This window comes from Ischnura elegans, chromosome 4 (genome assembly GCF_921293095.1).
Source record: "Ischnura elegans chromosome 4, ioIscEleg1.1, whole genome shotgun sequence".
In the NCBI taxonomy this organism is placed as follows: Eukaryota; Metazoa; Arthropoda; class Insecta; order Odonata; family Coenagrionidae; genus Ischnura; species Ischnura elegans.
In genome coordinates, this window is record NC_060249.1 from 28978418 (window position 1) to 28993702 (window position 15285).

Consider the following 15285-nt stretch of genomic DNA (forward strand, 5'->3'; position numbering starts at 1 on the left):
TAAATTTTTTCACTGCTACCTAGAAAAAAATCATTGGTCACCATTTTATCCGAAAGGAGCTTGCTAGTAGCTTTTAATTACATTAATTGGAGGTGTGCCTTCCTTGTTGTTAGCTTTTGCAAATTGTTTGTTTTTGAGCTCTGTTACGGCAAAGGAAAGAGCTAGTTATGAGAAAATTTTGCTCTGGAGGGTTTAATAACGGTATTAAATGTGGAAACACACAAAAAAGTTCCACATTGTGAAACCTACCTTGATCTTAAAAATCACCCACAATTGTTTTGCCTCCAAGTAACACTGTAAAATGTTGGGAAATGTTATTGAAATTTGGCGATGAATGTAAAATTATGGTTAACTCATTACTAATCATTCAAGAAAAAAACCATTGACTGCCAGGCAGCATTCCTTAATTGAATGAAAATTAAACTATGTTTTTCCACTTAAAATATTTATTAGATCACTACCGTGGTTTCAATGCACTGCATCATCCTCATGCCTAGTTTAATTTTCATTCAATATGAGTAAATTCCATGACGTAACGCCTCAAACCATCTACAGCATTCCTTAACAAAGTCACCCCAATGGCATTCGAAGTGCAAAAATTCCATAGAGTCATTTGCCTTGAACAGGATTTGAACCTTGATTTTCCGAACTTGTTTTATTTGAGAAAGAAGCATATATGTACTTAAGAAATGGAAGTATCTTTTTAGTTCCATATCAGTTATTGTTTTTACTCTTTCAACAGTTTCTATGTGAGTTTAAATGACCCGTTTTGCCTTTTCCATCTTTGACATTTTCCTGCCTTCAACACATTTTTTCTGATCACCAGATAAATACTAAGTGGAAGTTTAACTGTATGATTTAAATTTCAGGGGACAATGTGCTGACTGCCATTAGTGTGTCACGGGAGTGTGGAATTATTGGACCAGGGGAATCTGTGATGCTGCTGAAAGGAATCCCTCCTGACACTATGAGCCCTCCTCAGCTGAAATATGAATATGTGAATCCACCCAACGCACCTGTAGAGGTAAGTATTGATGATCTTCCATTTAACTTACCTGGTAAAAATGACCCATTTTGTTGTTTTTGAGGTTAATTAAAAAACACCAATCTATTTCATTTGAAGAGAATGAGTTTTTTCTCTTGTAATAAAGTCACAGATTATATAACTTGGAATTTATGATACTTCCCTAATTATTGATGTATCACATCCTAAAATGGAGATAACTTTATTGAGATTGTACTTACTGTGATGATATTCTCTTATGGCTTTGCACAGCCAAAGCTCCCTCCTTTTCTCCCATTTCCAGCTCACATTTAAGAAGCGTAGGCCTACCCCATTGTACTTAAGGAGTGATATACAGGCATACCCTGAGTTACGTATGTCTCGACTTACGTAAATCCGTACTTACGTAAGCGGTAACCGTATTTCAAATGATTACGTTAATTTTCGAATGCGAGCGCGAAGAAGTAGATATTCGCTCGTACAACCTATGGTAGAAAAAATATCGAATAGTTATAGAGTTTTTTACGTGCTAAAAATAACAAAGTGACCCATTTTTGTCATTCCTCGAAGGAAAATTCATTAATTTCTATAGAAAAATCGCTTATAAATCCCAAGTCAGCAATCAACGTGAAAATTTGCAGTTCTAGCGATGGATGTGGTGGCGTATGTGGTTGCGCTCATTCCTGTACGATACAACTTGTTATACAGCAATTTCTGAAGCGCCAACGCAAAGGTTCGACTTACGTAAATTTCGACTTACGTATAGTCTGCCGGAACGCATCTCTTACGTAACTCGGGGGATGCCTGTACATATTGACAGTCCATGCTTTGAATTAGCTATAATAACAGCAATTAATTTTTCCAAAGAAATGTGTGCTAAAATTACATCACTCAGTTTTTCCTTTATAGGGTTAAAATCTTCTTTCCCTTCAATAATAAATGCAATATCTGGACCTCTGTTGTTGGTCTCTTGATCTTTGAAAGCACTTAAAGCTTATGTAAAACCAAAAAAATCCCTTTCTCTTATGATGATATTACTCAGGACATTAGTATAAGAAGTGAAATCTATTTATTTTTTATTTCCTGTCTTTGGAATAATGCCTCTTGCTGACTTTGGTCCTGTTTTAGTCTTTTTGGCAAGGTATGCTTGTATTCAAGCTTAACTTTGATATAGATCTAGCGAAAGTATATTTGGGTGGAGAGGAATAAGATAATTAGTAGAACTTTAAACTGATAAATGGGAAATTATCCCTAACTAATACATCAGGATTGTGAATGTCAGGTTATTTTTCAGTTTTGATTATATAGCACCAATATTACTCCTTTTCTCAATCCTGTTGAGAATCAGTGGGTCCTTTTGCTAGTTCATTTTGTATAAATATTACATACATTTGTATTTTATTGTCCTATAATCAACGTTTGGGAATGAATGAAAGGCTTTCATAATTATAAGGGGAAAACAGTAGGTCTGGTAACTCTTTTTTTCTATGTTTTCCATTTAGGGATAATTTTTGTTGCTTTGCCTTTATTTGATTGGCATTCATTTAATCACGTAACCTTGTGAGCCATTGCATCTTGCTACCTGTGATACATATAGTAAATATGTCATGTGAGCTACATTTAAGTCCATCAGTGTAATTTGTGTGTATGTAAATTTTATGTATTTAGATGTGTTAATTTTATTTTGTATGTTGAAAAAGCTAAGAACATATATTACCTTTTTTTCAGAACCGTGAAAGTAATGATTCCTCTTCTGCATTTATAAATTTGTCTGCTGTTGACAAACCTATACATCTGGCTGTGGAAGGTCCAACTTGGTCTTTCATACACACTCATTTTCCTGATCTGGTGTCTGAAATAGTGCTGCGAGCAACAGTTTTGGCACGTATGGCTCCTGACCAGAAAGCCCAGTTGGTATTGGCTTTGCAGAAATTAGACTACATCGTAGCCATGTGTGGAGATGGAGCAAATGACTGTGGGGTTTGTGTGATTTTTAATATTCAAAATAGTAAATGGAAAAATAAATGTGAAATTGTATATTTTGAAAGAATTTTACAGGTTATTGATTTTCTCTGACCTTGATAGGCATTGAAAGCTGCCCACATTGGAATTTCCCTATCAGAAGCTGAAGCATCAGTCGCAGCACCATTTACTTCCAAAGTACCAAATGTGACATGTGTTCCTGCTGTAGTCCGTGAAGGTCGTTGTGCCCTTGTCACTAGCTTTGCTGTATTTAAATATATGGCCTTATACAGCATGGTGCAGTTCATATCTGTTCTAATACTATATTCAGTAAGTAATCATAATTAGCTGAGAAAATATGACATCAATTTTAAGTATTAATGATAGATATTGCTCTGCCCAAACTAACAATAAGGATGCATAGCCTGTAGCAGATTGGAGTAGCAACTATGGCAAAAGAAAATGCTTTACCTCCAAACTTTTGTTTTACTATAAGTGCTGTGGCTACTCATCTTTCTTAACTTTCTTCATAGCAAAACAAAAATAATTAGGAGGAAGAGTTCTCGGGTTTCCAGGTGGGTCCAAGGGTTTTTCAGCACTGACGTTTCGAAGGCTAAGTCTGCCATCGTCTTCAGGGTGAATTCACCCTGAAGACGATGGCAGACTTAGCCTTCGAAACGTCAGTGCTGAAAAACCCTTGGACCCAGCTGGAAACCCTAGAACTCTCCCTCCAGTCTATTTGCTGGGAAAACCTAAGATCCTTCACTAAAATCATTATTCTGACATAAGAATTCTTATGAATCCACTATCCCATAAGTTGCAGTAGGTTAAATTAATGAATGAAGGAAATGTTTCATGGAAATTCTAAAAAATTAACATGGTGAATGAAACAACTTTGTTCTTTTAACAGCTGTTAGCTAGTAGTGATACTCATGTATTTTAAGGGGAGAGTTGGCTTGTGAATGATGCTTTGTCATTGAAATCGATCAGGGTACAAATAAAGGCTTATGGAAAAATACATAGTTTAAGATAAAACTGTTTACCATGTACCTTGTTAATTGCAGAAAGATGTCAGAATTACTGCTACTGAAAGTATAATTTACTCTGATTGAGAATAGGACTTTGTTGAGTATGTAGAGAAACTTGAGTTACTTAAAATAAGGAGCCTCCCAGCTGTCTTCCTGAGAAAGCTTCATTCTTTCCCAGTGTCTAGTTAGCCTAGTTTCCTGATTCCATGATGTTTCCCCTTTGAGTCTAAAATAGTTTCAAATCATGGCGGTTGCCTGCAGAGATAGGAAAGGTGGGATCTTACTGCAGTCTTCCTAGTCCACAATTTTTGGGGCACATTCCTGGTTGAATATACACCAGCAGGATTATTCCACTAATCGTATGGTCAGGCCGTTAGTCAAAATCAACCATAACTACGGCCTCGAGACATGAGGATGGCTTCAAGCAGTTCTCCTCTGAGTTTAAGGCCATTAGTCGGGCGATAGCTAAGGCCTGAAGGCCGTAATATTATGACCAGCCTAGGAGGCAGTTATAACACTGGCCATACGGAATAGCATTGCACGTCTAAGGAGTTATAAAAGGAATTTACTATGTGTCATCGATTATATAGAGATTGTTTCAAGAAACATATGAATATTGTGTGGAAGTACTTGCGAATTCAATGGGCATTGGCTAAATACATAAAAGAAAGATATCGATTTCATCTGGAAAGGAGGAGAAGGGATACGTGTAATCCGTTTGCATATGATGATGATATTTTCATAAAATATTTCCGCGCTTCAAGTTTTTACTTACCTCTTAAGTAGAGATAGGAGATGGACTTAGTGTTTGCTTATAGTTAAAAAGTTTTGAAAACCTTCTCTGGTGAGGAAATAGAGTTACTTGAGCGCCGGGGCACTATACACGATTTTCCATGTTTTTCTATTGGATATCCATGCTGAAAAACACTTCTTCCACTAAGCAAATATTATAGGTGTGCAACGTAGATCACAATATGCAATCAACTTATTTTCATTTAATCTTTCAAATTCTCACAAAACAATCCCCTATATTTATTTCAACAACGCCTTGGCAACCCAATATATTCATAATCTGCATTTTGACCTTAAAACAGCAGTTATTTTTGCCAAATTTGCATTTTAGCCCCATCATACACTGATTTTCTATCCACTGCCTCAGTCTGTCATCAGTGTATACTGTGCCGTGATGTCACGCTCCGATGACGTTGTGTTTTCAAGCAGCCGATGAAGGTTAATTTTAAAGACTCATAACTCAGCTAAAAAACATTATTCATCCACGAAATTTTCGGCGAGTTCATTAGAGGTAGGGACCTTCTTCTTAAAGCACTTTTAAAAAATTGTGCATGTTCCCCATTAAAGGGATGTGAGGGAAGAGAAGGGATTATGCAGGTGAAAAAACTAGGTTTAAAAGGTAACCATTGAAGTAATCAACTGAATAAATAATTCAGTACAACTCGGAGCAGATTAGTTTGTAGTATATATAATCTTAGAAGAACAATTTATTTCTTACTTTTTTTGTAAATTATTTGTAAAGAGAATCAACTAGATATGTTCTGTGAGAAGTAAGTTTCTTACCATTGCTCTTTTCAGCACAAGACTAACTTGGGAAATACTCAATTTCTGTACATTGATTTGGTCGTGACAACCAGCCTTGCAGTTTCAATGGGAAGGACTAGCCCCGTTCAAGGACAGCTTGTGAAAGCTCGACCTACATCTACCCTTGCATCAGCAGCCACTATCATCCCTGTTTTACTACAAACTGCCTTGGCTGCTTGTGCGCAGTATGGTGCCATACTATTTCTTTCAACTCAAAAATGGCGAGTATTCTTTTCATAAATAAAATATTAGATGATGTAATTGTCCAAATACAGACTTTGCTTTGAGCAGAAGGGAAGAGAATAATCATTTGATCCATTTGGTATAGGTAAGCTTTACCTAACTCCGAAGCAAATGCTTCAGTTTGATTACCTTTAGTTCAACCTTCTGCACTCTGTGCGCTTGCCCCCCTAGGCCACAACTGTCTTGTGCACACACTGTTGTTAAGTATAAAATATACTAACTAATTATTTCCAAATACGCTTAACTATGGTAATTACATCATTGGGTACTTAATTATGAACCTGACTATCAATCTAATAAGTCTAGTGTTATTTACGTATATGTATTTGGATTAAAACATATGTTACATTGCAGGGGTTTTTAATTGAAGAAGGGAAGAGTAAATTATCTGAGTGTGTGGGTGAAAATGTGTGTTTGTGAGGGTAAAATAGATTGATTCAGGAATTCAAAGAGCAACTGTTGCTTTATTTTTCAGCTAGTATTACATAGTTACTTTTCAGCTATTTTCAGTATTAATACTTAACAGGCCATTTTTTGCTGTACACATATTGGTACTCCATACACACTCATTTGTTATTATTACAGTTCAATTTTTTGCATTAATGCTTGTTTGAAGAAAATTATGCTATGTAAAAAATTGTGAATGGTATGACTGATGTCTTGTGTACCTGAGTATGTAATAGAGCCTGCCACGCTGATATTAAAACCAATTTCTAATTATTATTTGCTGTCAAATAACTTACATGGTTCTTTGATGTATTCCTGTAATAACTCTGTTTAATTTTTATTCTCTAATTTTTGAAGCAGAAATGTGTAATGTTCATATTACATAATTATAGTCTCATTTTTTTTATTTTTCTGAACTGCATGAAGTTAGATGGTTTGATGTAACAAATGTATGAATTAGAAGTTGCACGGAATTAGTCTTTGCCCAGTGAATGCTGTGCAATGTGGAGAGTATGGTGTCCCTGTGGCATATTATACTATGCAGGTTCTCCATCTTTTCATCGAAAGCAGGATTTAACAAAATTTCACACATTTAGAGAGTAAGCTAAGTTGGTATGGCTACTTATGATGCAAACAACAGTATTCATTTGGCTATTTTATTATTAATCTATTGCTGTAATTTACTAAAGCAATACATACTCTTGTTCAGAACTTACTCTAAAAGTAGTAAAATTGGTAGCTGAAAATTATTTTGCTCGCCACTTGTAATGGCCAAAAGGCCCACGGATTGCCAAACCTAAAATCTAAATGAATCAAGAATACATCAAAGAGGAGAAAGCCTCTGCGGCTGAAGTATTTAGTTGGTAATTAATTTGGGGATAACCAGTTCAGATGCACAAAAAATTATAAATTCACCTTTATTTAATTATTCCACTTAACTTGTGGGTGTTTATACTAAGATCTACTGATGATTATTCCATGTTTATTTTGATACGCAGTACTTAAAAAGTGAAACCTTTTAAGTGGAACGCACTTTTCTATCAAAATTGGAAGGTGTGTGTGATAGTTGCTTAGAATTTGATGATGCTGTTAAAAATTATGAAGCATTGAATTAGATGATGATAACCTATAGCAACATAGGGTAATATTTCTCTAAATATTAGCAGTCAATGTAAATTTACCTTGTTCTCAAATCAAAATACCTTAGAAGTACTAAAACTATCTGTATATTACCTTTCTTATAGGTTTCAGCCAGTTGTTCCTGCTGTCGGTCAAGAAATTGTTATATGTTGGGAAAATACAGTAGTATTTTGTGTCAGCTCATTTCAGTATCTGATTCTTGCAACTGTATATTCAAAAGGAAAGCCACATAGGAAACCTCTATATACCAATAGTAAGTAGTAATCAGCCATACCGTGGGGTAGACGGGGGTTGTTTTGCTATTGATTTTTTATTAAAATGTGTGTGCTGGAAAATACTCTGAAAGGGGAATGTTACTTTACAGCTTGGCTCCTGTTTTCCATCTTGATTCTCACCTTCAGTACAACGCTACTAACCTTGTTTCCTCTGGAACCAGTGGCGTCTTTCTTTGAGCTTGAGAAATTCTCTGGAGAAATGCAAGAAATGTATTTCAGATTTTATTTACTAGGACTACCCCTAATGAATCTTCTGCTCGCAGTTTTTGTAGAGGTGAGTTGAATTTGGTTTTCTGTCGTAGCGCTGCTCTTAAAGGATTGACAACATTGCTTGCTGTTATCCTTCTTTCGTTTCAGAAATTCATTGCTGGCAGTACGTGGATGAAGAAGATAATTCATTTTGTCTCCCGCAAGAAAAAACCGAAGAACAAGTATAAAAATATGAATGAAATGAATTTCGCCTGGCTTAATGGTATTCAATGTTAGGGAGAGTTTTAAATAGCAAAGAATGTAAAACTTGAAAAAGCATTCCTAATGGTACATTAAAATGTAAATGTATTTTTGTATCAATCGCAGAATTATCTTTATGATAGATCATTTTGTAATTCTCCTTGTTGAGTGAACGAAAGACTGGAACCATTGGTTAGGAACTTGGGAGTAATGTAATTTTTGTGTATATTTAGAATTGGCTGTCTGTAACATTATACTTTATTTTCATATGAAAATATTAATTTTTTAAAGTAAATACCTGGTGTGAATTCTTTTTCCATCGCCTCCTCCCTTTGAAGTTAATCGGCATCAGCAGGGGCTTGTGTTGAGTGTTACTGAGCATTGCTTCAAAATCATGACGAGATTTTGTCTTGATTTACTCCTGTGTATTATTAGTCTTTCATATTCGAAACTTTTCCGTTGCCGAAATATTTGTAAATTTATTTTCGGTTATAATACGAAGAACCTCGATATTTTTGACCAAAACGTTCGCAACCCGACCGTCTTCGCATCCATGGGCGATTTACTATGCGTGACGTCATACGGCTACGGGGTTTGCAAAGTTTAGTAGAGGGAAGCCGCACCCTGCCCAGATAGTGGCCTGTAAACACTTACTGAAGTGAAATAGTTTTTGCATCACGATATACGGGAATTGTTTGTTTTATGCATCCCCAACAGTGAATACCTTTCCTGAACGTTTTATAATGTAAGTATTTCTCTCCTCTATTACTTCCTGCTGAGAAATGGTGAACGTGAAGTATTCATGTACAGAAGGTGTGACTGGTAATATTTTCTTATTTTGATCCTTCTGTACATTTTTGATTGATAATTTTAATACGGTATATATTTAATGAAGACCTGGTAGTGATTGTGGTGAAAATGCTGAGCGATAATGAAGCTGTATGGTCTTTTTTGTGCCAAGTGACTTACGTCTCGGTTAGCCATTATGGCCGATTCTTTGAGAAACAGTCGAACGTTGTCGGCTACCGAAATTATCCAGAAATAAGAATTATCATCATCCTTGAGGGCCTTATAAATGTATTTTTGCAAGATATTATCGACAATAGTGTTATTGACATCTATATTTTTGCGAAAATGGAAATATATGATACCGTGTGTCGAAAGGAGGCGGTTACCTGTTAGCATAGTTGACAAGATTATGGGGGTACGGTGTGTGATAGCGGTTAATTTATTTTTCCTGAGCTTATATTTATGGCAAAGTGCAGGCGGTTCGAATTGTTTTACAAACCTGATGCGATTAATTCGCTCTCGTCTCTTTAGATAATACTTTATTAGACAAGTTATTGAACGACTCATTAGTTACCTTGATCACAATTACTATCTGCATATAAAAGAAATGCTTTCAACTCCCATTGTTTTTAGATTTAAGTTAATTCTATATCTGTTATATTCTGTAATGTATATAATATTGCAATAGGAAAGCTACTTCTAGGCTGTATCGCCAACGTTTTTGATGAGTTAGGTTCATTTATCATTACTTATGGATGGGAGTTAGTACCATCCCAGTTAGCCATTCGTTGCACCTAGGAGGTATTAATGTACCAGCTGGGGTTACAGTGACCATTGAACACTAAATTGGATAGGAATCACATGAAGTCTTTGGATACCTCAGTATTTCAATCCACTTGCTGTTACAATTGACTTATACATTACAAACTACTTTCTACCATTGATTAGTAGTCATAGAGCGTAGTTGAAGAAACTTTGCCTCTAAAGTCTCTCTGGTCGTATATTTATCGAGGAATGAATGGTTAGGTTACTGATAAATGAATATATTCAGCTTCTGGGTCACAGAAAATCTTTAATGTACTAGTTGTTGATATTTCTTCAATCGATTTTTGTTATTCCACCCTGTGTCTATTCCCTTGTTGTACGCAATCGTTGATTAGTTTTGAGGTCTTATTTTATGCAGTATTTTCCGATGTTTTCTTATTAATATACCTGCTTCACATTATGCTGACATCCCAATCGTTAAATTTTGTGTTGAACTTCCCTACTATTTCGTTGAGGAAAAGCAATTTTGCGTTTCTTTTTCTGATTGTATCATGTATCTATTATGCGGATTATAAGCGAGGGAAAGGTTTACTGTCACCTCGAGTCCAAGCAGCCATGTATTTCTTGCATTCTTTCTGTCGCCGTTTATTAATTCTAATTTCCTTTATGGCTTGATGAAAGGAGTGAACGTCTTATTTAGAGGGACGTAGGTCTATGCCCGTTTCAATTTGGCCTTCCTGATAAGAATTCACCTTGGGCTCCCTTAGCGTTAGTTATGTGTGCATACACAGGAGTGGTTTACATATATCAGCTTTCTTCTAAACAGTGTGCCGTTTCATTTTGGTATCAGTGCATTACCCAGAGGAATTTTAGTTGGCTATTCTAAATAAGGATTACTTATCGTCTTCCATCAAATCTCTTTTCCCTTATAGAATACATGGTAAAGGTAATACGGAGGCTTAGTTTGAGTTATATTACATGTTTTCTCATAGAATTTAAAAAATCACCACTGAGTAATAATTTTTCAGTGTTTATATCCTCTTATGAGTCATTAAGAGTCATACGAATTATTTGGTTTCCTATTTTAACATTATTTACCACTGCAGTTTGATTTATAAATTCTTTATTGTATTCCAGCTAACACTAGTGGTTAGCTCTCATCATCTTACAATCCAAAGTTTACAAAAGAAACTGATAGATGTTACTCCCCATTGTGGTGAAACATGAGACTACAAGGTTCTCGTTAATGTTGGGGATTTCAATCAGAGATCCACGATGATTCCAGACCATTAAACTTTAAAACTAATGAGATTATGACATCTTTTAGGTATTTATTGGACAAATTCGTGCATTTTTTTAGTTTTACCAACTACATAATGCGAGCAAAGCGTTCATTGGTGTAGTATATCTTATCTTCAAAGTATTATATTCCAAGTATTTCATCTCCTTTTTAATGCATTTTGTCTAGTATACAGCCTGTTAGTTTCAGATTCATTTTCATTTAAAGTTATATCATTTAAAAGAAATATCCCATTTGCTTTACCTGTCGTCTCCCGATTAGAGTAATAAATGTTATTAAACACAAGCCATAATCATTCAAGGTCAGTGCTGATTTTCGGGTTCCCCAGCCGCGTTGGTTGTTTTTGGATGACAACAGTTTCGGGAGCCATCCTGCTCCCTCCCGTCTTCAGGTCTTTCTGGAGCAGGATGGCTCCCGAAACTGTTGTCATCCAAAAACAACCAACGCGGCTAAGGAACCCGAAAATCAGCACTGGCCATGAGCAACGCCGCGGAAACCTACACCAGAATTTCATAATGATTCAATGTAAATTGTAGTTGCTAGATAACTTTTTAATTTTGAGCTTCTTCGTATTATCATGTTTGGCACTTTCTTTGTAGACATTCATTTCTTTCCCTCAGGACGTAATTTAACCATTATTTACTGCACCCATGCTGGTTGAATATTCTTTTAAAATTACTATGGATCATTTTATGTTGGTCTTTTAGTTTTCGATATTGTTACTTTTATTCTTTTTTCCCCCAATTGACTCAGGCTTTTACTTTTATTTATCACAGTTGGTTTTTATGCCTGAATCAGATTGCATTGTCATCATTGTGAGTTTTGTCTGTGTGGTGGATGCTCTTTACTCTACTTCTTCGTTAAAATTTAGCAAAGTGTACACCATTCATAATGGTTTTAAACTAAACGTATCAAAAGTAAAAATGCTTTTTAGGTAATTGTTCTTAAGAAATAAATTTTCCATCTACAACACTTACACAATGTGTTGTCAGCTCTAAACGAAGGACTTTTGTAGATGTGGGAAATTATTTTATGAATATTACCAGCTGTTAATTGGTGATAGCTTTGCCTGTTTGGGATTTGAAAATCAGAGTATTTGTTGTTTGGTGACCAGATAGCCAATATTTTTTGCTGCCTTGTTTTTGTGCTGCCTGGCCCATTCACTCATTGTTAGTGAAATGAAGAACCACTAATATATGAAGTAGGACCTTGACATGTTAAAATTGCAATATATTAAAATCAAACTATGTAGTTAGAGCAGTTCATTATCCAGCTATTCATAATTAATCATCCACAAAAAATTATTTGACCTATACGAATCATTTTACCACTCTGCGGCATAACTATGTGGACTGCAATGGAGCATTAGAGAATAGGAGCATTATATAGGCTGGGAATGTGGTAAAGAGTGGGCTGAGTTTGGTGACTTTGCTTTGTGTAGAAACTAACCAAACTAGAAATTTTGTTCGGGGTAGTGTCTTGGGAAGTAATGAAGATATGCTCTGATTCAAAGTCCCAGTAAACTGGTCATGTAACCCTGACCCTTGGTAATTTTTCCTAGTTTGGCCCTACAGGCATTCAAACAATGCTTAAATCGATGGTGCTAATGTATTTTGAAAATGAACTTCTTTAGTTCCACATTTTCCGAAGTTGCAAATCTAGAATCCACAGAGCTTCATAACTTAACTGTTCAAAATGATTCTATGGATTTTCTGGAAACACTGAGTTGGAACCTGATTCCCTATTGATCGATGTCCAACTTCTCTGTTTCCTAATTAGTGCTGTTATCCTGTTCTTTAAAAATCGTTTCACTACACTTTCCTAACCGTAGCCAACATTTTCCAATGAGTTCAGCTGCATGAATAGATGATGATGAAAAATGCCAGTTAACTTTTGAAAACTGCTATAACAATGATACTCATTTTAGTTTTGTCACTCGGCGTCTACTCAAAACTATACATATCTCAAACTTATTGGTGTTCCAGAACCATCTGGGTTTTTCATTATGTTTGTGAAAAGTATTAATCTTGGTTTCTCTACTCAGCGTTTTAAAGTATTATAAGCAAAATGCTCATTTATGTTTTCATCGTAAAGTCCATATTTTTTGTAAGATTATAATTTTTGGCTGAAAGGTTTGTTTGCCATTAGGGATTTAATCTTTCATCTTTCCAGAAGCATGGCAGTAGCTGAAGATATTTTGTGTTTTAAACCTGTAATCAGTACTGGAAAACTTGAAATAGCACTTGAAGTGTTAGTAGGAATGGCTATAGGAAAGTCACGGTGGAGGTCAGGAAATTTGTTCAGTAGAACAACTACAATTTATTACAAATACTTAATGCAGAAACAAATTAGATCCACGTATACCTAAAATTGACTGTAGCTCATATCTTTGAAAAGATGGAATTAAATTTTATTTGGTAAAGAGTTCTCGGGATCGCCACCGGGTCAGGAACTCCATATCTGCCAACGTTTCGATGTCCGACTCGGTCATCGTCCTCAGGGCTGTGAATAAATTTTATTTGTTTATCAATCCCTTTTACAAAATTTTTCTCCAAAATTTTGTGATAGGGATTGGTTCCTTGGTTTGTTTCAAAGTCCCATCAAAGGTTGTTGCAATTTGAATCTATACACAAATATTCATAATGAATAACCTAGAATCTAGCTGCCTTCTGGAGATAATTTGTTTTCTTACTCATTGATACCCAATTTCTGAAGTAATTAGTGCGGATAAGTACTGGATAGTCACATTCTCTTCTGGATGCAATTAAAAGTTATTATTTATGAATTCCTTTGCTTATTGGTTGAATAAGACTCCTCTTAGAAAGAAAACTTCGTTGGTCATTATGGAAAGGATTAGTGCATATTTTTCTTCATTCTCAGACTATTTATCAAACTACCAGAATTGACGTTCTTAAAATCATTACTATCTGCTGAAAAAGTTTTTTGTATTTGATGTAGCTTTTGGTGTGCTCTTGTATCTACCATTTTTATCATGCTTTTTTTTTTCGTTATATTTTTAACTCATTTGATTCAAACTTTGGTAGGTGTATATGATTGAATTTGTCTGTTCATTATTTATTATTTCCTCAAATTATTGATTGAAAACCAGTTACATGAGCTCTACATTGAATTGTCGAAGAGTTTATAAAAGATATATGAATGTAAGTCTATCAGAATTTACTGCCTTGATGAAGAGAAAGTTTGTAGGAGTTAAGATTTTTAATAAATCTGCCAATGAAGTGACTTTGCTTTCAATAAAAGTGAGGCCTGATACTTGGTATTTTTGGAAAATAATTTGGATTTGTGTTGAACTTCAGGATTTGAGACATTATTGAAAATTAGCAAAAGAAAATTTTCATGATGCTATCAAGAGCATATCTGGTGTTTTGGAATAATTCTTTTATGGCCCTGTGTTTCAAATTAGTTTGATATTGTGGAAATATTAGTTTAAGGCTAAAATTTTTGATGATTCAGATACTAGTTGCTGGAACGCATATTGAAAAATATGTGATGATGAATTGTTCTACAGGATGAAGTTATCCATGAAAAAATATCGAACTTGCCTGAGGTCAGTTTTACAACTGTGCATCGGTCAAATAATTTTTTCACGGCTCAGTTCAAATGGTGCATGTGCATACTTTTCAGTTATGTGCATGACTGCATTCTAAGTCATTCAAATTATTCAGTGTATGCTGTCAATTGATTTTCTCCTCCCCTCCATTAACTGACAGTCTTCATTTCTTTCTCCAAGAAACTCCTCTGCTTTGTGTGTATGCCTTTGCTCTTCTGTCACCTCCCTTCATCCATTGCATTGAGTATTTTGGGCCGGTGATTGGGCCTGTTTTAGGCTAAGATAAAAATTCGGATAAGCATTTGGAAGCAGGTTAAAAACCATGTCCTGCATTGAGTGTTGTGATTGAAAGTTGTGAAAAAAATCAATGAAGCCTTGTAATTTCTGCTCAAAAAGTCATTTTTCAATTCTTATCGTTAATCAAGATATAAATATGTAAGTTATCTTGATGATGGTTGATTTTCTTCAGCTTATTCTTTCAGTCAATCTTGCTACTGGATTTAGCGGAGTGGATCCAAATTCCAATTGAAATAAGTAGTAGTTATCCTTTGGGTAATGGTACATCCTAATTTCAATGGCCTACCTATCAGAATCTCATCTTAATTCTTCCGACATTTCTGGTGATTTGTCAGTCTTTTTTTATGCATCTAAATTCTCCCGTTTCTTCCATTCCTTGACCATCCTGGTTAGTTTATACCATTGTCTCCTCATTCCAT

The 15285-nt window shown here is 35.2% G+C and overlaps 2 protein-coding genes across 5 annotated transcripts in view; both read left to right on the top strand.

Annotated features, from left to right (window-relative positions):
• Positions 1 to 8439, top strand: part of LOC124157211 (polyamine-transporting ATPase 13A3-like) — a 57060-nt gene extending 48621 nt beyond the window's left edge. For both annotated transcript variants that reach the window (XM_046531757.1, XM_046531756.1), the window contains 7 exons: positions 870 to 1024; positions 2732 to 2983; positions 3089 to 3295; positions 5584 to 5810; positions 7524 to 7672; positions 7784 to 7968; positions 8052 to 8439. In XM_046531757.1, coding sequence (XP_046387713.1) covers positions 870 to 1024; positions 2732 to 2983; positions 3089 to 3295; positions 5584 to 5810; positions 7524 to 7672; positions 7784 to 7968; positions 8052 to 8180 — 1304 coding nt within the window. In that variant the 3' untranslated portion in view covers positions 8181 to 8439. The remainder of the gene's footprint in view (positions 1 to 869; positions 1025 to 2731; positions 2984 to 3088; positions 3296 to 5583; positions 5811 to 7523; positions 7673 to 7783; positions 7969 to 8051) is intronic.
• Positions 8440 to 8733: 294 nt separating this feature from the next.
• LOC124157212 (guanine nucleotide-binding protein G(I)/G(S)/G(T) subunit beta-1) overlaps positions 8734 to 15285 on the top strand; it is a 99327-nt gene continuing 92775 nt past the window's right edge. For all 3 annotated transcript variants that reach the window (XM_046531758.1, XM_046531761.1, XM_046531762.1), the window contains exon 1: positions 8734 to 8889. The gene's annotated coding sequence lies outside the window, so the exon portion shown is untranslated. The remainder of the gene's footprint in view (positions 8890 to 15285) is intronic.